The following is a 19,494-nucleotide window of genomic DNA, read 5'->3' as shown; positions in this document are numbered from 1 at the left end:
CTTTCTGTCTCCTCCCTCCAGGGTTTGGCCCTGTCCACAAGACCAGTGACCCGGAAGAATTCTGGAAAGTTTTTGACGACATCATTCCTTTGTCTGGTGGGGATGAACCAGAAATGTGCCTTTCTGCATTGGAGGTTGTATTTCATGTATAATTTTATAGAGAACATGTTCTCAAAACATGTCTGCATTCTGGAATCTGAGTTAGAGGAAAGGCATGAATAACATGCAAAACAAAAGGAGTGGGAGGGGAGGAAGGAATAAAGCAGCACCTTTAAGACTAACTAGTTTTTGTTTCTGCATGAATTTTTTGTGGATATAAACCTATTTTTTCAGATGCAGCACCAACTAATATAATTTGATTCTTAGGTATAAAGCAAATTTACACAGTTGTGGGAATGGAATAACATCCAGAGGGGTGCAAATCAGGACCCTTACCCTCAATTTTGTAATGATAATGCGTTTTATTTATTATCTGCCTCTCTCTATGGCTTAGTAGTTGTAGGCATAGCCTTTTATATATTTAAAGCTTATTAAGCCCCTTCTACACGGCCAGATAATTTAGGTTATTACAGCAGAGAATGATCTGATTTGAACTGAGTTGTCTTAGACCACTTCTACACAGCTGAATAAAATCCCACATTTTCTGCTTTGAACTGGAATATATGGCAGTGTGAACTCAGATAACGCAGTTCAAAGCAGATATTGTGGAATTTTCTGCCCTGATAGTCTCGGTTATATGGCTGTATGGAAGGGCTTTTTGTCTACACAGTCATATAATCCAGTTCAAAGTGGATAGTGTGGATTTTGTACAGCTGTTTAGAAGGGGTCTTTGTTTCTCTAAGTCGGAGGCAGGCACAATGATAGAGGAGGAGAAGAAGCAGGTTAATTTTTACTTTGTGACAATTTATTAGTCTGGAAGAAAGAACTGAACAACTTTCTGAGTTTCTCATTGGTCGTTGAGGAAGACTGCTGATTGAAATGTGCCTGGCCTCTTCTGGGTTACAGCTCTGTCAAGACCTTTGGTCTGTTGCCTTCCTTTAGTTACTTATTTATCATGTTAGAAGCAAATTGAGAATACAGCTATAATGTATAAAAAAACCCACAAAGTTAAAAACTTGGCATTACGCTAGATTTCTTTTGACCAGAAGGTGGCCTCTTTGAGTGCCTTTGGTGTTGCTGCAAGAAGGTCCTCCGTTGTGCATGTGGCAGGGCTCAGGTTGCAACATAGTAAGTGGTCTGTGGCTTGCTCTCCTCCACACTTGCATGTCATGGACTCCACTTTATAGCTCCATTTTTGAAGATTGGATCTGTATCTTGTGGTGTCAGAATGCCATCTGCTCAGCACCTTCTTCTGTGTGCCCAGGGAGGAGTTTCTTATCTGGTATCAGCCATGGATTGAAGTTCTGGGTTTTAGCCTGCCACTTTTGAACTCTTGCTTGCTGAGGTGTTCCTGTGAGTGTCTCTATAGATCTTAGGAAGCTATTTCTTGATTTAAGGTATTGGCATCCTAGCTGATATTCGAACAGAGGATGGGCCAGAGATGTCAATGCCTTGGTTCTTTCATTGCTGGCTGCTACTTTCAGACAGATGTCAGGTGGTACAATAATGGCTATAACAGTATAATTTCTCCAGCAGTGTTGGGCGTAGACATCCTATGATAATATGGTATGTCTCATTAAGGGCCACATCTACAGTTTTAACATGGTATGTTGGGCATACGTACTCAGCCTCAGAGTAGCAAAGCCCTATTACTGATTTATGCCTTATGGAACTTTACCTTTATTACTGTTTATAGGCTGTGCAAATAATAACATTTGGTTATTTTGCAGATTTATCATATCTTTGGAATACACACATATACAGTGCATACTTGGCATCTTATATATAGGCTTTAGTTCCAGGACCCTTCATTGATACTAAAATGTGTCGTTACTCAAATCCCATTATATACAATGGCATAGTAAAAGAGTGTCTCGTTTACTTTTGATTTTTTTTTTGCAAAAATGTCAAGCCACAGATGGTTAAATCCATGAATACAGAATCTGTGGATACAGAAGATCAACTGTATTATGTCCTGAGTCTGTTTATTCGGTTACAGTGAAATCCTATGAATGTTCTATCCTACAATGGAAGTGCAACTTTCTTTGTTCCTAACCATCAGTTATGTTGGCCAGGCCTGATGGAAGTTGGGGTCCAAAAATATCTGTAGGGCAAGCATTTCTTTAGAACTGGTCTGAATGGTGCTCACTGTGATTTTCTCACCAATCATTAGTATGGGTTGGTTATTAATCTAGTGCAAGCATGGGCAAACTTTGGCTGTTAGGAATTGTGCGAGTTTAAATCCATAATACCTGGAGGGCCAAGGTTTGCCCATTCCTGATCTAATGTAACATAACAAAATTTCTTGTAAATTAAGTTTGGTTTGTTGACTTTTGAAGAATGGTGGAAAACTTAACAAATACATTTTTGAATCTACAAAGTGGAGACCTTGTGCGGGCCAGAATACACATACTATTGTTTTCCTAGGATTTTCTTTTGGCTCTCCCTGATAGCCAAGATGAATTGATATGCCGTGCTCAGTGGTCTGACACCAATCTCTCCTCTCTTCATCTTTTTTTCTAGCTTGCCCTCCAGTACTCACCGCCGTATTCTGAGATTTTTGTCTTTACTGATGCGTCCGCTAAAGATGCTCATCTCAAGAACAGTGTGGAATCGCTTAGCCAAGAAAAGAAATGCAAGGTGAAAGGAATCATTTGCTTGTTAGGAAGTTTAATTTCAAGAACTGAGCAGAGTTTTCATTTGTTTTCAATTGTGTAATATGCCAGGGGAAAAATATGCTGGTCTCCTCTAGATCAGGGCTTCTTAAACCTTTTCCGCTCATGACCTCTTTTGGCCTGATAAATTTCTTTGTAACCCCTTTCAGCCTGAATTTGTTTTACATGACACCAGTTATATCGGTATATCAAATAGATATAAAAATAAAACATTTACTGATACTTATAAACTGGCATTTGCAAGGTCTGCTTAACAGGCTGATTTTCCTTATTATAAAGCACGGCTGAAGCATTTTCTGCAGAGTCCACTGTAAACATTGCACAACAGATTCATGTAAATCTCTAAAACAGCCACTGGGTGCCGTTCAGAAACCTCTTACTGTTGCCAAATTTTGTAACCCCAACATTGAGCCAAGGGGACCCCATTTGGGGTTGGGAACCACAGTTTAAGAAGCAGTGCTCTAGACCAGGGTTTCTCAAATTGTGGTCCTCCAGATGTTTTGGACTTCACCTCCCACAATCCTAACAGCTGGTAAGCTGGTTGGGATTTCTGGGAGCTGAAGTCCAAAACACCTGGAGGGGCATAGTTTGAGAAACACTGCTTTAGACTGACAGGCACACACAAACAACACACATAAATATAAAGCTTCTTCCTTTCTCTGTCTAACATCAGGTGACCTTCCTCATTACAGAAGATCCATCCAGGACTCGGGTGAAACGGGAAACGCTTGCCCCAGACCGATTCAATCTCTATGTAGACCTGGCTCACAGTTCAGGGGGGCAGATCATATTTACAGATGACAAGAACATCCGGCAGGTGGCTAAAGTCATTGGTGAATCCAGCATATCTTCGGTAATTATTTTAGTATTGCTTTTAATGTGACCTTAATGTTGTTTGTTAACTTGATACTACAGCTGATGTCATTTTATTGGTGATATAATTCTGTGATAATTTTTGTAGGTCAGCTGGTGCAAAATGCTGCAGAAAAATATTACAATGTACAAAGGGGCAAAAGAAACAATTCGAAGCAATTCCATTGTGCTTTGCTCATTTTTTTTTGCAATTGATAGAATCATAGTATTCTAGAGTTGGAAGAGACCACAGGGACCATACAGTCCAACCCCATTCTGCCATACAGCAAAAGCACAAAGCACTCCCACAATGCACCCTCAGCAGATGGCCATCCAGCCTCTGTTTAAAAGCCTCCAAAGAAAGAGCCTCCACCTTCTATAATTGATCAATTCATTAAGGTGCTTTGGGTAAAGCAATGGTTCCCAACCTTTTTCTGACCAGGGACGACTTTGACCAGGGACCACTCTTCAACATTAGTACCAAAGGGGTTGCAAATCAGTTTTTGGTCAACTTTAGATTTGGTTTGGTTATTTGGGGTGCTGATTGAGAAAATTGCATTGGATAGACCACATCAGCTCTAGCTTCTGATACAGAACATATGCCATCCAGTAGTTGTCATCTGCTTGCCAATAAAATCATATTTAATAATCTTGAGCTGATGTAGTCTATCCAATGCAATTTTCTCACCCCAAATAATCCCAGGAACATGCCTAAAAGGGAAGACACCAAATGTACCGCCACATTAAGCACCACATGGAATGGCTCCACTCAGGGGGAGGGAGGAGGAGAAACAGCAGTCAAGAGGCTTGTTGTCGTGCCTTTCATGGGTAGTCAGCCTCTCCCCTCCTGACATCCCAGTTGTATTAGCATTATAAGAGAGTTTCATGAGACCAGTCGCTCTCATTGCCATAGTGTAGTAAGGGTGAGGCCATGGACCGTATTTTAGTTCTTGGGGACCACTGGTGGTCCATGGACCACAGGTTGGAAACCATTGAGGTAGAGGAACAAGTTCTTAGTTCATTCCAGTTACATTTCTGATTTGTTTAGCTACATGTTGTTTTTATTGTTAGCATTAAATCTGATATATATACTCTTTAATCACAAAGATAATAGAGTCCACCATATCTATAATTTCAGATCCTAATTTTGATTCAGTACTGTTTCCTCTCTAGTCAAACATTGTCACTTTCATTTTCTAAATATTTCTTAAGATGGGTTTCCCTCTTTCTCAGTGTTAAAACGCCTGCCATTTTTTTCAGCATTGAAAACAAATTGCTGTTTGCATTGACCTGTTTTCATCTATTTCGTCCTCCTTTTTTCTCTTTGAACATGGCTGTTCATATTTGTTTTCCCTCTGATATCTACAGTATATGTATAGCTAAGTCTTGCCCCAACTCAAATACCTTTACTATTTTCTTCCTACTGATATCTTTTTGTTTAGCTCAACTTCAGATCTCTCCCACTTTTGCATCAAAAATTGAAAACCTACTCATTATTTTGTAGGGCTGTGGCCTCATTAAATATATCTTAGCTGATCATTTAAATATGCATAATTGGGTATATGATTTTTTTGAAAAAAATCATGTATATAAATTAAAACTGTGTATATGAATTTTTTAAAAAAATCAACTTTTAAGACAAAATGCTGAGTTGTTAAACCAAAATGCATTTACTTCGACTTACACTTCTTCATCCTACTCACGGGTATATCTGAACCCATGATTATGTTTTATTGAATCCAATCAAAACAGGCCTCATTAGCAAGCAAATGACATTGTTTCAATGTGACTTGTGATGCTGGCTTAATTGGGCACACTCCTTGCTTCAGACACAACATTAACCTGTTGACACCCTAAAGGCATAGGATATCATTTGATTTCGAGACCTGGTTAACACATGGAAGGGAGACTGTCAATGAATGCCAAGTACTGAAAGGTGTATTTAAGAGGAAAGAACTGGCAAAACTACCTCTAAGTCTTCCTTGCCTAAGAAAACCTATAACTACAAGTCAACAGGTGACTAGAAGACATATCCACACATAGATCCTCACCTGGTTTGTTTACCTGATTATATGAGCAGTAATTCTCAACCTGTGGGTCCCCAGATGTTTTGGCCTTCAACTCCCAGAAATCCTAACAGCTGGTAAACTGGCTGGGATTTCTAGGAGTTGTAGGCTAAAACACCTGGAGACCCACAGGTTGAGAATCACTGTGTTAGAGGAGCAATGCAAGAAGAAGGCAGAGTGATTGGCTTAAACTTCAGTATGTTCCTGGCTTAAAATAATGTGCATTAAAGATTGAATTCTGCATCTTTGCCTCCTAAGCTCTAAATTCTTGTCCAGTCACATCGCTTCACACTCTGCTTGCTGTGAGCTGAATGCTCAACTATAAGTATCCTGTTTGTATTTTGGATACTCTGATGTATTTTTGGAAATTTTCCCCAACAAAAACATGGGCACTATTTTCTTAGATGATACACAGATGAACAATGGCAAAACCATCCTCTTGAAAATATATTCCTCTCTCATGCACAGGAGAAAACTTTAAATACGAGTATTTGAAAAAAACAACATTTATTTCTGTAAAAGAAAATCATCCGACCACTTGTTTAGACTAGCTAAGAGTTGCAACCAAAGTTGGATTTACACTTTCATATAATGCCATATAGACCCATATAGCAGTGGTTCTTCACCTGTTTTTAGCCTACAACTTCCAGAAATCCCAGCCACTTTACCAGCTCTTAGGATTTCTGGGAGTTGAAGGCCAAAAACATCTGGGGACCCCAGGTTGAGAACCACTGCCATATAGTATAGTTTAACTGCATTGAATTCCATTATATGGATCTACACTGGGCATGGGCAAACTTTAACCCTCCAGTTGTTTTGGACTTCACCTCCCAGAAATCCCAGCCATTTTTACTGACTGTTAGGAATTGTGGGAGTTGAAGTCCAAAACACCTGTGGGGTTGAAGTTTGTCCATGCCTGGTCTACACTGACCACATTATGCAGTTCCAAACTGCATTATATGACAGTGTAGATGCGGCCTATGCATTACTTTTCCACTTCATATTGGACATTCCTCCATGTTTCCTGGCTAAACTACTCTTAAGGATGCTTGGCAATCTGTCTTTCCAGGTGACCCTCTTCCGCCATCAGAAGGGAAACATCTTCAGCCTTAAAGGGTCTCATCGGAAGATAAAGAAACGGGCAACGGAGCTGGAGGTTCACCAGTTCTGGATTGACAGCTTGGTGGACAAAGTGGTTGTGACCATCCAAGGGGCCATCCAGGCCTTTGAAATCTGGGATCCTTCAGGTAGAGATACATTTTTTTCTCAGTTCAACAACTTTATCAACAGTCTTCCGGTTTTTAGAATTGCTTTATGGTTTGTGTCCCCAAGCAGAGAATTGCAAAACAGGGTGCATGCTGTGTTAGTAAATAGATATGAATTTCCATACACACAAACACAGTTTTTATGCATATACACACATCCCATACATATACATACAAATGATATATATGTGTGCCTGCACCAGCATACCTGTGTGTTAGGGCCAAAGTAAATTATAAAATAAGTTATTATTCTGTGTTGTTACTGCATCTTTTCCCCTGACAATGGGCTTTACCCAGAGTCCTGTGTCTCATCGGTAAGAGTTGTGCTCACCTTCCAATGAGGAGGCACCAAGCAGACCTCCTGCCTTTGCACACACGAAGATAAACAGACATTTTTCAACAATTAAGGGTTTTCAGCTTCTTATTCCTGGCTAAGTGTATCACCTAGTTTGATTATTCTTACAGCCATGATACACTTAATCAAGCTCTTTGGAAGCTTACAAGGAGATCAGAAATTATAATTCATATGCCTGAAAGACAATGCAGATCACCTGTTCCCATGTTGGCCTGAAGGAATTTAGACTTTTGTGTACTCAGCTGAAGCTCAATAGGCTTAGCCAAACATAATATGTAATTTACTCCAGAATGATCAAGGATACAAGGGATTCTTTCGTTTTAATATATCCACATTCTCAATCCCTTTCAGTTCTTCCTCGAAACATTATTATCTTGCTTGTCTCTTGATTGCAAAAAAAAACTGAAAATCTGGATAGGCACCACACTGTAGAATTAATACAGTTTGACACCACTGTAGCTACTATGTAGATGCACTCCAAGGTTTATTTTATTCATTTATATGTGCACTTAATGTATTTCATAGGCTGGAAAATAGTGATCAGCCTTTGACAACACAGTAAAGTGAGCATTTTGAAATGTGTCACTCTAGTTTTATATGGTGTAATCTTTCGACTTTTGACAAAGGAGCTTGCTGTGCTTCTGTTTTAATCAGCCCTTCATTCAGAATCCTCAGGATTGGAATCTTACTTTAATTTTAGTGGGATCAGTAGTATAATTCAGTGACAGAGAATCAGTTTTGTATAACTATAGCATCTCCTTTTGAGATTAACAGACTACTGTGTATACCTCACAACCTCTGAGGATGCCTGCCATAGATGTGGGTGAAACGTCAGGAGAGAATGCTTCTGGAACATGGCCATACAGCCCAGAAAACACATAACAACCCTGTGATTCCAGCCATGAAAGCCTCTGGCAACACATTAAGAGATACCTTCATAAAATCCTGCCAAGAAAATCTCAATATAGCCTTAAGTTTGCCATATGTTGGAAACGATTTGAAAGCACACAGTAGCGAAGCTTGCTTAAGGCTAACATTTAATCCTGCATAACTTTTCCATTGTTCTGTTTTTCCCCCCCATAAACTTCCTTGCAGGTAACGTCCAGATGAATAAATTCCACAGTGGTCCCTTAGCCAAGATTGAGTCCATTGGTGGCATCTACAGAGCATTCCTTTCTTCCCCGGTCCATGCTGGCAATTGGACATTGAAGCTTCATTCCAGAGGCCATTATTCTGTTTATATCCAGGGTAAGAGCAATAATGAACTAATATAATGGCTCAGTTAGAGTGTAATAATGTGTTCATTTCCATTCCCAACAACCTTTCGTACACTTGGTGTGCACCTGTGAGCATCAGGGCATGATTAATCCAATTTTAGTGTAAACCTTGGCAAGGTCTTTGAGGTCTTATATCACTGGTTCCTACTTATGATCACTTCCATTCTCCAAAGCAAATGACTTCTTCTGAGTTGCTTTAGAGCTGCTAGATGTGGTTTTCTAAATTAGTCTAGAAAAGGGATTAGAACAGTGGTTTTCAACCTGTGGGTCCCCAGGTGTTTTGGCCTACAACTCCCAGAAATCCTAGCCAGTTTGTTTATTTATTTATTTACAGTATTTATATTCCTCCCTTCTCACCCCGAAGGGGACTCAGGGTGGATCACATTGTACATATACATGGCAAACATTCAATGCCATTAGACATATGACATACAGACAGAGACAAAGACACAGAGGCAATTTAATATTTTCCAGCTTCCGGCTTCATGAGGCTATGCTTGATTCCTGCTTCATCATCCACTGTGATACCAAGTCCTTAGTGGAGTACTTCCTCATTCTTCCGCATGCTGCTGGACGATTTTAAAGGTGTGGTAAAATAGTTAAATTTGCCTCCCCGCATAAGTGGTACCTAAATTTCCTACTTGATAGATGCAACTATCTTTTGGATTGCTTAGGTAAACAACGAGCTAGGCTATTTTTTTTTATGGTCAGGGCTCAATCTGACCTGGGCAGGTTCAAACTCATGACCTCTTAGTAGTGATTTATTGCAGCTGGCTACTAACCAGCTGCGCCACAGCCCGGCCCTGTTTACCAGCTGTTAGGATTTCTGGGAGTTGAAGGCCAAAACATCTGGAGACCCACAGTTTGAGAACCAGTGGATTAGAATGGTGGTTCTACTTGCCAGATTTGCAGGTTTGACTTTTGTAGATTTGATTACTGTATATAATTGAGTAGACGCCAACTCAAATATAAGCCGAGGCACCTAATCTTACCACAAAAAACCTGGGAAAACTTATTGACTCGAGTATAAAACAAGGGTGGGAAATGCAGCAGCTACTGGTAAATTTCAAAAATAAAAATAGATACCAATAAAATGACATTAATTGAGGCATCAGTAGGTTAAATATTTTTGAATATTTATATAAATCTGTAATTTAAGTAATTTAAGACTTTAATAAGATAAGACTGTCCAACTCTGATTACCTATATACTCAAGCATAAGCCACCCCAAATATAAGCCAACCAGGACCCTCACTCGAGTATAAGTCGTGGAGGGCATTTTCAGCCCTAAAAAGGACTAGTAAACTCGGTTTATATTCAAGTATATATGGTATTTGTGGATTTGATTGAAACGTTCTTTCTAGGAATGTCTGTTATCTAGAAACTTATGTCAGAGATTAAACATAGAATTGTGTTGGAGGTCCTAGATCTTTTGCAGTTTCTCCTTTAATTATATATGCTCTCCTTGCAGTTTTTGCTTCAGCAAGCACATCATGTTAAGGGATTGGTCTTTAATTACTTAGTTCTTGTTCCCTTTGGGGACTGGTTTAATGACTGGTTTGTAGTGAATTTCCTTATTTAATGTTTTAATTTACTGCGGTTAAATCACCATTGTTTTCCATTATTGTAAAACAAAATGTAATGTGCTCTGGAAACCTGCCATCCTAAACAAGAAACTCACTCATGAAAGGTCATTTCAGGTATGTTCCATTCATATTGAAAAATAAGCGATATCAACAGCAGAAGGAAAAGAGGAGATTCTAAGAGAAAGTACAGGTGGAACATCTCTTACCCAGCATTTCCAATAAGAGATATTTAAAATGTATTGTTGAAGTCTTATTTTGAAAGCTCTAAAATCAGGGCATTAAATCAAGAGCAACACTAAAAAACAGGGGAATTTCAAACAGGAAGCAACCAGGGCCAGCTAACACCTCCCAACAAAGGATTCCCCCAGGCAGGAAGCAGCCAGGCTTTGAAGCTGCAAGGCCATTTAATACTAATCAAAGTGGCCAATTGCAACATTCACATTTTCCTCAAGCAGACAAGAGTTCTTTCTCCCACCCTGGACATTCCACAGATATATAAACCCTACTTGCCTAGTTTCCAACAGATCTCACAACCTCTGAGGATGTTTGCCATAGATGTGGGTGAAACGTCAGGAGACAATGCTTCTGGAACATGGCCATACAGCCTGGAAAACATACAGTACCTTATTTCCTGTACCTGTAGAATAAGGGAGGCTGGAAATATTGAGATGTTGAATTGTATTTCCCACCAGCCCTGATCACTGGCTGTGCTTTCTGGGGTGGATAGGAGTTGTTGTCCAACAACATCTATTATACGAGGGTTGAATGAAAAGTAATGCCTCCACCTTCATTACTTGGGTTTGGATGGGAATACTTTAATAAATCAAACACAGAAATAATCCTTAGAACGTGCTCTTTAACTACCACTATTCACATTTCCACGTAATCACCAGCAATGAACAAGTTTTCTGAAACTGTCACGGAAGAAGTTGACACACTGTTTCCACAACCAGCATCTCACAGTACCCATCGTGCACAGATCTTCCGATAGCCAAGCAAAGCAATAATGTGACCCACACATTCTTGTGAAATGCTGATTATGCTTGAAATTTCTCTGAGTGATATGACAGTTGTCCTGAATCAATCTGTCAACGTTTTGCTTGTGAAACTCGGTGGTTGCTGTCACAGGACATTCAACTCTTTGTTTGTCACACAAGTCAGATGTTCCCATCTCAACATCTTTAAACTTACTTGCCCAACGACGCACAGGACTCACATCAACACAATCACCATAAACAGCTTGCATTCTCTGATGAATCTCCTTTGGGGTGACACCTTCTGCTGTCAAGAATTCAATGACTGCACGTTGCTTAAGTCGCATTGATCAACAGTCTGCGCAGGGTTCCATACTTCGCACTTTAACAACACAACCGTTCAATGCTAAGGCTTCCCGCCAAATAGAACGGTAGAGGAGAGTCTATTGAACAAGTCAGTACCTGTCACATACCAGTATTGCCATCTGTTGAGGAGTTACGATGGTGGAGGCATTACTTTTCATTCAACCCTCGTATTACTGGACATCAATGAATTTTGTGTTTAGATGTTGTTCCCTACTCCAAGATATCCATTTGCAAATGCAGGGATTCCAAACGTTTCCACTCCCAAACATTTAGGATTAGGGACATTCATCCTGTACCAATTGCCCTTCAAGGCCTTTTATTACAGTGCTTATTTGAAATGCCTGATGCTACAATTGCATTTGAAGTATTAGAAAGCGATGGTTAGTTAGCGATCCCATATGGATTATCTTTAGGCAGAGCATAGACAAAAGATGGCATTTCCAAAGCCAGTGGAGAAACAGCTGTGGACAGATTGGACAGAATTGTTTATTGTATCCTAGCCACCCCTCTGAGTTTCTGAGCAACCAGAAAGTGCCTCCTTTTGAAATGTTCAAATATTTGTCCTTGGTTGCAGGTCAAAGCACCCTTGACTTCCTATATTACTTTGCGGTTCCAGTGAATGGGCGCCATCCAGGCCTGTTTATGATGGATAGCCACCCTATAGAAGGTAAGTGTGGAAGCTTTGGCGGATCAATGTTTGCTTTCGCAGGGCTATATGAGACCCCTTGATGCTTTAATCATTAGAAATTACTTTTTAATTATTAATAACACCCCAAGGTAGAGCTTATGCAACTAAAACCTAGAAATCCAGAAATTTCATGAAACATGCTGGAAGATTTTCTCTATTTAATGGTTTAATAGCACCACATTTGGATGAATAGTTTCTGAGAAAATAGCACACAAGCATTATTTTCAGTATGGCTCCAGTATTTTCCAAGGCTAGAAGATCCCAAAGGAGGATGAAGTCTGCATTTACATTGTAGAATGAATGCACTTCAACACCACTTGAGCTACTATGCCCAATACCATCAAATATAGTACAGTAGAGTCTCACTTATCCAAGCTTCTGGATTATCCAAGCTTCTGGATTATCCAAGCCATTTTTGTAGTCAATGTTTTCAATATATCGTGATATTTTGGTGCTAAATTCCTAAATACAGTAATTACAACATAACATTACTGCGTATTGAACTACTTTTTCTGTCAAATTTGTTGTATAATATGATGTTTTGGTGCTTAATTTGTAAAATCATAACCTAATTTGATGGTTAATAGGCTTTTCCTTAATCCCTCATTATCTAAGATATTCGCTTATCCAAGGTTCTGCCGGCCCATTTAACTTGGATAAATGAGACTCTGCTGTATTTGTAGTTTGGTGAGACCCTAGCAAGCTAAAGGTCTTGTAAAAGTACAGCTCTCAGTTAAAACAGTCTCAAACTGCATTCATTCCACAGTGTAGACACAAAACCAAAACTGGGAATATCACCAGTCATGTAGGGCCCTTCTACACTGCCATATATTCCAGATTTATCAAGGCAGATAATCAATGTTATCTGCGCTGAACTGGATTATATGAGTCTACACTGCCAAATAATCCAGTTCAAAGCAGATAATCTGGATTTTCTACAGCTGTGTAGAAGGGGCCTTAGTTTCCTGTAATTTGTTATTTTGGAAGGGGCTAACAAATGGGGAACTAAGCTACATTAAAAGTGATAAAACAAACATTAAAAGTCGATTTAATGCTGCAACAAATAACAGTTTCTGGTTTAATTGAAAAGGTTATTTCCAAGAACATATTTAGAAGCGTTTTGAAGTGTGTTTTTGACATTCTTGTACATCTTAAGACATTTGGAAGGAGCAGAGGGGAAAGCAATAGAAAGTAACAACTTGACAAGAAATCTAACGTGTTAGTTTTTTCAGTATCACAGTGAGTAACAGTAACTTTCTGATAACTGTAGCAAGGGGTGGATTAACCTTAAACACTATCTTTACAAATTCTTAACCAAAAACTTCCTCTTTGCCTTTGATTTGTTTCCCACACTATTTCCTTCAGAGCATTGAAATTTTATTTTTTGGGGCAACATTCCCAGAGTATTTTACTAGCAGTGCTTGCTGTGGGAATTTGTAGCTCTAGTCCAGAAAAAGTTATGTTTTTCTTCAGATACCTTGCTGCAAACTTCTAGCATTTATTTCTTGGCCATTTTATAGGTGCAGAGATCTATTTGGTTGGGTGGGATTGAAATATCTGTCCTAATATATTTCCCAAGTGAAATAGGGAGCATGAATGAGCCCTGAAACTGAGAAGGGAGGCAAACAGATAACAAGCAATACATTTGGCCAAAGGATCTACCAAAGTGTGCATGAAAAATATCTAATGCATACATGGTCATCCTTATCTAAGGTCTCTGTGATCAGCACAGGGTGAATTAAGAATTTGCTTGTCGATGAGGATGTTTCTCATGGTCTGGTATTGTATTTAGCCATGACATCTGGTTCCTGGTGGCACAGTGAGTTAAACCACTGAGCTGCTGAACTTGCTGACTGAAAAGTTGGTGGTTCGAATCCGGGAAGCGGGCTGAGCTCCTGCTGTTAGCCCCAGTGGTTAGGCTTGTCCCCATGTGAGCTTCCCCAAGTCCCTTCAGGGAGATGGAGGCAGGATACAAAAATAAAGTTATTATTATTATTATTATTATTATTATTATTATTATTATTATTATTATTATTATTATTCTGCCAACCTAGCAGTTCGAAAACATGCAAATGTCAGTAGATCAATAGGTACTGCTCTGGCGGGAAGGTAACAGCACTCCATGCAGTCATGTCAGCCACATGACCTAGGAGGTGTCTATGGACAATGCCGGCTCTTTGGTTTAGAAATGGAGATGAGCACCAACCCCCAAAGTCGGATACGACTAGACTTCATGTCAGGGGATAACCTAACCTATCTGGTTCTTCGTCCTCAGCACATAATATTGCAGCTACAGCATTTCTAGAACAGCACAGATGGTAGAACTCAGCAAACTATACAGGCCATGGGAGAATGTCGGCTATTGTCAAAAATGGATTTGATCATGCTCACTAAAAACAATCAGCATACAGCTAAATCTTTAATTCTTATTTTGTGCCAACATGTATATAAACCTTTACTTATAACTAGATACACTCAGGATATCTTCGTTTGATTTTATCCATAGCCCAATTTTTCCCAGCACAGGATTCACAGTGGGAACAGACTTTCAGGGTCCAATTATCTCTCTCTTTTCTACCCCACAACAGGCTTGGCTACTTACCTAGTAGTTATGGCGATGGGCCTGAATCAGTCGGAGTCCGGCTCTGTTCAGCTGCAGGCAGTGAACTTGGAAGGGAGGACCGGCAGCCTTGCGGAGGTGAAACTACAAGAAGGAGCCAAGAGAGCTGACCTGTTTGTGGCAGAGCTGCCTGCAAACCTCTTGACCAGCAGCAACTTCTCCATAGTGGTGCATGGTGTGGATGGCAAAGGTCAGAAGTTGGAGAGAGCTGCTCCTCAAGCTGCCACTATGGTGGGATCCTTGTTGGAGGTAAGGCAGGGCAAGCTGATGAGAAGGAAATGGAGTTTATATCTGAAACAGTGTATGGTAGGCATGGGAAAATTTGGGGCCTCCAGGTGTTTTGAACTTCAACTCCCACAATTCGTAATAGCTGGTAGGTCCTGTACTGGTCCTGTAGGTGAGAAGCCCAAAGACATTGTTTGTTTCATGTAAAAAAGGGATCTAGATTACATGAAAATCATATTCGACAAAGGGTCTTGGAATGGATTTTCAACGCTGGCCTTCAGTAACCATTTTAGCATATCCTGGGTGTTTCTTTTAGCTCTCTTAAATACCAGAACACACCTGATGTTTACAGATAGGTGCTTCTTTTATTGGTAGTAATTTATCAGCACATCTGGGTAGGTTATCAGTTAACAAATTACCATTAATATTAGTTAAGGTTACTTGAAATGCCACAAAAATGAAAGCTTCTGATGACTTCATGGTTGAAACCAACTATACACACTTCTTGTAGTATTAATATATTACTCTCAGCATCCCTATTTATGCTATTGTGCTTACTTATCTTGAATCCTTGAAAATAAGTTGTTGAAACAGCCCTTCATGCCTCTCACTTTTCCCACTCTGGCTCCTGCCAAAGTATTGCAATCTATCTTACGGTTTGTTCCAGCTGAGCAGAGACACTCCTGTGTTCCCAGGGAGGCCTGTCTCCATCACTTGGAAAGTGACAAATCCTGGCTCATATAAGAAGTATCATCTGAAAGTGAACAGTGTCCCCCAGTTTCCTGTCAACATCTCCAGGTCCAGGTAATTCTAGAATATCCCCTCTCCTTTTTTAAAGGATTTTGGTATACTCTAGTATACCTTTCAACATTTCACAAACGAAAACCAGAATGTATTAGCCATGCAACATCAGAGTGTGGCCAAATTGCCAAATGTTATTAATGAAGAAAGGCAGACAAGCAAGGAGAAGCTGAAGCAGTTTGCTTTTGCCTGAGTATCCTGGGAAGGGGAAAAAGTCTTCTTCTGCTCTTTTCTCTTCTCAATTAATTGAGTGCAAACAACTTTTGCATTTTCAAGTCAATGTTTAGCAATTGAAATAAGTACTGGATAAGGGAGTAAGACTGGAGAAGAAGGAAGCCACTGAAAAAGTGAGTCAACAAAAGATTACTGCACATTTTACATATGCGCTGCAATCAAGCCTGAAACATAGGCTTCATCTATACTAACATATAATGCAGTTACAGAATGCAGTTTAACTGCGTTATTTGGCAGTGTAGACTCATATAATCCAGTTCAATGCAATTGAACTGCATTCTGAAACTGCATTATATGTCAGTGTAGATGGAGTCACAGTCTTCTGGGGAACTTACTTTCTGTTGAAAACATGTTTTCTAGACCTCTAAGCTGTCAAAACAGAATTGAGAACCAGAAGTAGGTTAATGTAAAAAGTATTATGGTGCAGCCCCAAATATCTGTGTTTATGACAGTAACGTTTTTGGATGTCAAGGGATTCAGCACGTGGCAAAATCATAGATCTTAAACGCCAGTGAATTTAAACCAATTTTGTATATTTTAGACTGCAGCTTCTATCAGCCAATTAATGTAACTAATTGTGAAGGATAATGGGACTTAAAGTAGACCTGGAGGGGATCAGGTTGTAGAAGACTAGTATAGATAATGCTAATCTATATAGTGTACCTTTGAAGGTGAAATATATCACTATGCTCAGGTGTCCACATCTGCAAAATTTGGCTTTGCAGATTTCAGAAAATGTTTTCTCTAGGAACCTCTAGAGATTCTCAGAGAAAACTAATTTCTAGGAGTATCTAGGTCATCCAGTGTAATTCTGTGGTTGGCTTTTTATGAGAGTTGATACTGGAGAGCCTCGAGATTCCCAGAGAGGTTGCAGCTTCTGTCAAGCAAGAATAAATAAATAGCATTTCCCCCATATATTTTGATTGGAAGGGGGGGATCCCACTGTTCTGGAGAGATGACTGCATTTTTTTTAACAAATGAAAGCTTGGTTTCTTTGTGGATGTTTCAGGTGGCCCTTGCCACCCAACCCTGAAAATGAATTCGATCAGTGTCAATACTGTCACTGTTAACATTCTCCTCTTCTCTGCAGGCTACAATTGGGCATCAACCAAACTGGAACAGGGCAGATCTCCCTGCATGTCCCCAATGCTACTGCTCCTGGCTCCGTGATCACTGTAACCCTGCAGGCTGACCTCCTGCACCCAGCTGGGGAGCCGAGCTTTGCCCATATCTACCTGCTTGTGATGCCTCCACCTCCGGTGAGTCTAGGGGTCAGGAACCAGCAAAGGTGAAAGTGACAAATGTTGCAGGGTGCCAACTGGCATGTTTGGGGCATTGGGATTGCTGGCAGTTTGAGGTGTTTGGGGCCATGTTCTTCTGACCATTCATTCTTCTTCCATGTGCTTGCTCTGTTAACTTCTTGAGAACAGAAATGTTATGGCTAGAAGCAGATCCAGTACTTTGGTTCCAGCTTCTGCTACAAGTCTTATCATCTGAACAACATTTTGATAGCTGTTGCCAACTGCTTGTCTGATATGGGGATTCCATTTTCGTTGAAAGAGATCACCAGGGCCATTTAGTCCAACTCCCCGATATGCAGGAGGACACAGTCACAGCACTCACAATGGATGGTTATCCAACCTGTTTAATGGCCTCCAGAAGACACTCCATGCTGCTCCTAGGAAGTGTAATCCACTGTTGAATGGCTCTTACTGTCAAGAAATTCTTCATCATGTTTGCGTGGAATCTCATTTTCTGTAGTTTGGATCTGTGTCCTAGTTTCAGAAGGACACAAATCATCAGAAGACAAAGTTGTTAGAAGACAGGGGAATTCCAGCCAAGAAACAATCAGGGCCAGCTAACACTTCCCAACAAAGGATTCCACCAGGCAGGAAGCAACCAGGCTTTGAAGCTGCAAGGCCATTCAATGCTAACCAAAGTGGCCAATTGCAACATTCACACTTGCCTCAAACAGACAAGAGTTCTTTCTCCCACCCTGGACATTCCACAGATATATAAACCTCCCTTGCCTAGTTTCCAACAGACCTCACAACTTCTGAGGAGGCCTGCTATAGATGGGGGTGAAACGTCAGGAGAGAATGCTTCTGGAACATGGCCATATAACCCAGAAAACTCACAGCAACCCAGTTGTTATAATCTATATTCATGGATAGGCCATGCCTCTGTGAGTGCCCTCATTCTTATTTTATTTTACTTAAAGCCAGCTAAATTAGCATCCATCTTCATACCTGACCTTGACTTTCATACGTCAATCAGTGCTTTAAACTTAACATGCATAATGTTGGAGTAGATCCGTTCATGCTGTTCCTAGCAAGGTGTGTGTCTGGTGGTGGGGGATCAAATGAAATCTCTGTCTTATCTCTCAGAATTTGGAGAATCCCTCTGACAAAATAATTAGTTATGGTTCTAACCCCCATTCCAAATTAGTTGGTTGCTGGAGTTGAAGTTTAAAATGAAGTCTTTGTTCTGTTTTGTAGATTAACTATAATTCATACGTTTTATTACTTTTCAAAAACGAAAATCTGAAAACCCCAGTACAGGGTGTGGTCTTAACTGACATGTGAATCATTCCTCCTCCGTATCTCAATTGTAAAAGTAACTTAGAAGTTGTGCTTACTCTGCAACAGTCGTCATGGTTACAATTAACAGTTGTTAATTTATACCCACAGACAGTATGAGCCCAGGATTTGTGGGTGATACATTCCTGAACTTATTGTGAAAACAGAAAGCCATGTATAATCATGAGCCCTAGTGAAATGAATGACTTCTGCTTGAAATTACTATAGAGTTACACCGGAGGACCTAGAACATTCTTAAAGAAATGCCCTCTTTAGAAACTTGCTAGGTCCTCCAGCACAATTCTGTGGGTACAGGGATTATACTGTATTTTTCATTATTGGAAACAAGAACAAAGTATGAACTGTTTGTTACTTGTAACCACAAATGTTTCCTGACAAGTCTGTAGTCTGATTGTGGCATGTCACCTCCTTGTATCCTACACAGTGAGCCAGTCCCTGGGTTATTTTTGTGTGTTGCATTCAAATATTACTGAAAAACTAATTTCGGAGAAAAGAACTTCTGAGTCATTACTTTTCTCTCATTGAAACAATGAATTCAATACCAATGGATGAATGTAGGTGGTCAGGGTGTGTTGAGATGAGTACTCTTTGGTATCATGTACCGAATATGGTCTCTGCTCATTTTGTACTTCTTAGATGTAGAAATCAGCAAAACTGGGTACAATGTTATGTTTCCAACTACTTAAGTGAAAAATTATTCATTCTACATACAGCTCTTGGTCAAAACTAGGGAATCTTTGCTGCTTTGTTGTTGGATGTCCATTCCTATAAGTGGGTTCCCAGCTGGTCTTATGTCAAAGATCACCATGAT

General features: G+C 40.0%; 1 protein-coding gene across 3 annotated transcripts in view; it reads left to right on the top strand.

Annotated features, from left to right (window-relative positions):
• Positions 1-19,494, top strand: part of vwa7 (von Willebrand factor A domain containing 7) — a 56,528-nt gene that overhangs the window by 31,140 nt on the left and 5,894 nt on the right. For all 3 annotated transcript variants that reach the window (XM_008121548.3, XM_062969519.1, XM_062969520.1), the window contains exons 8-16: positions 22-134; positions 2,623-2,739; positions 3,448-3,627; positions 6,762-6,939; positions 8,408-8,560; positions 12,090-12,182; positions 14,792-15,072; positions 15,716-15,852; positions 17,174-17,342. In XM_008121548.3, the coding sequence (XP_008119755.2) occupies positions 22-134; positions 2,623-2,739; positions 3,448-3,627; positions 6,762-6,939; positions 8,408-8,560; positions 12,090-12,182; positions 14,792-15,072; positions 15,716-15,852; positions 17,174-17,342 (1,421 nt within the window). The remainder of the gene's footprint in view (positions 1-21; positions 135-2,622; positions 2,740-3,447; positions 3,628-6,761; positions 6,940-8,407; positions 8,561-12,089; positions 12,183-14,791; positions 15,073-15,715; positions 15,853-17,173; positions 17,343-19,494) is intronic.

Source organism: Anolis carolinensis, chromosome 2 (assembly GCF_035594765.1).
Source record: "Anolis carolinensis isolate JA03-04 chromosome 2, rAnoCar3.1.pri, whole genome shotgun sequence".
Lineage (NCBI taxonomy): Eukaryota > Metazoa > Chordata > Lepidosauria > Squamata > Dactyloidae > Anolis > Anolis carolinensis.
The sequence above is the reverse complement of the archived record's forward strand: the minus strand, read 5'-3'. Positions and strand labels throughout refer to the sequence as shown.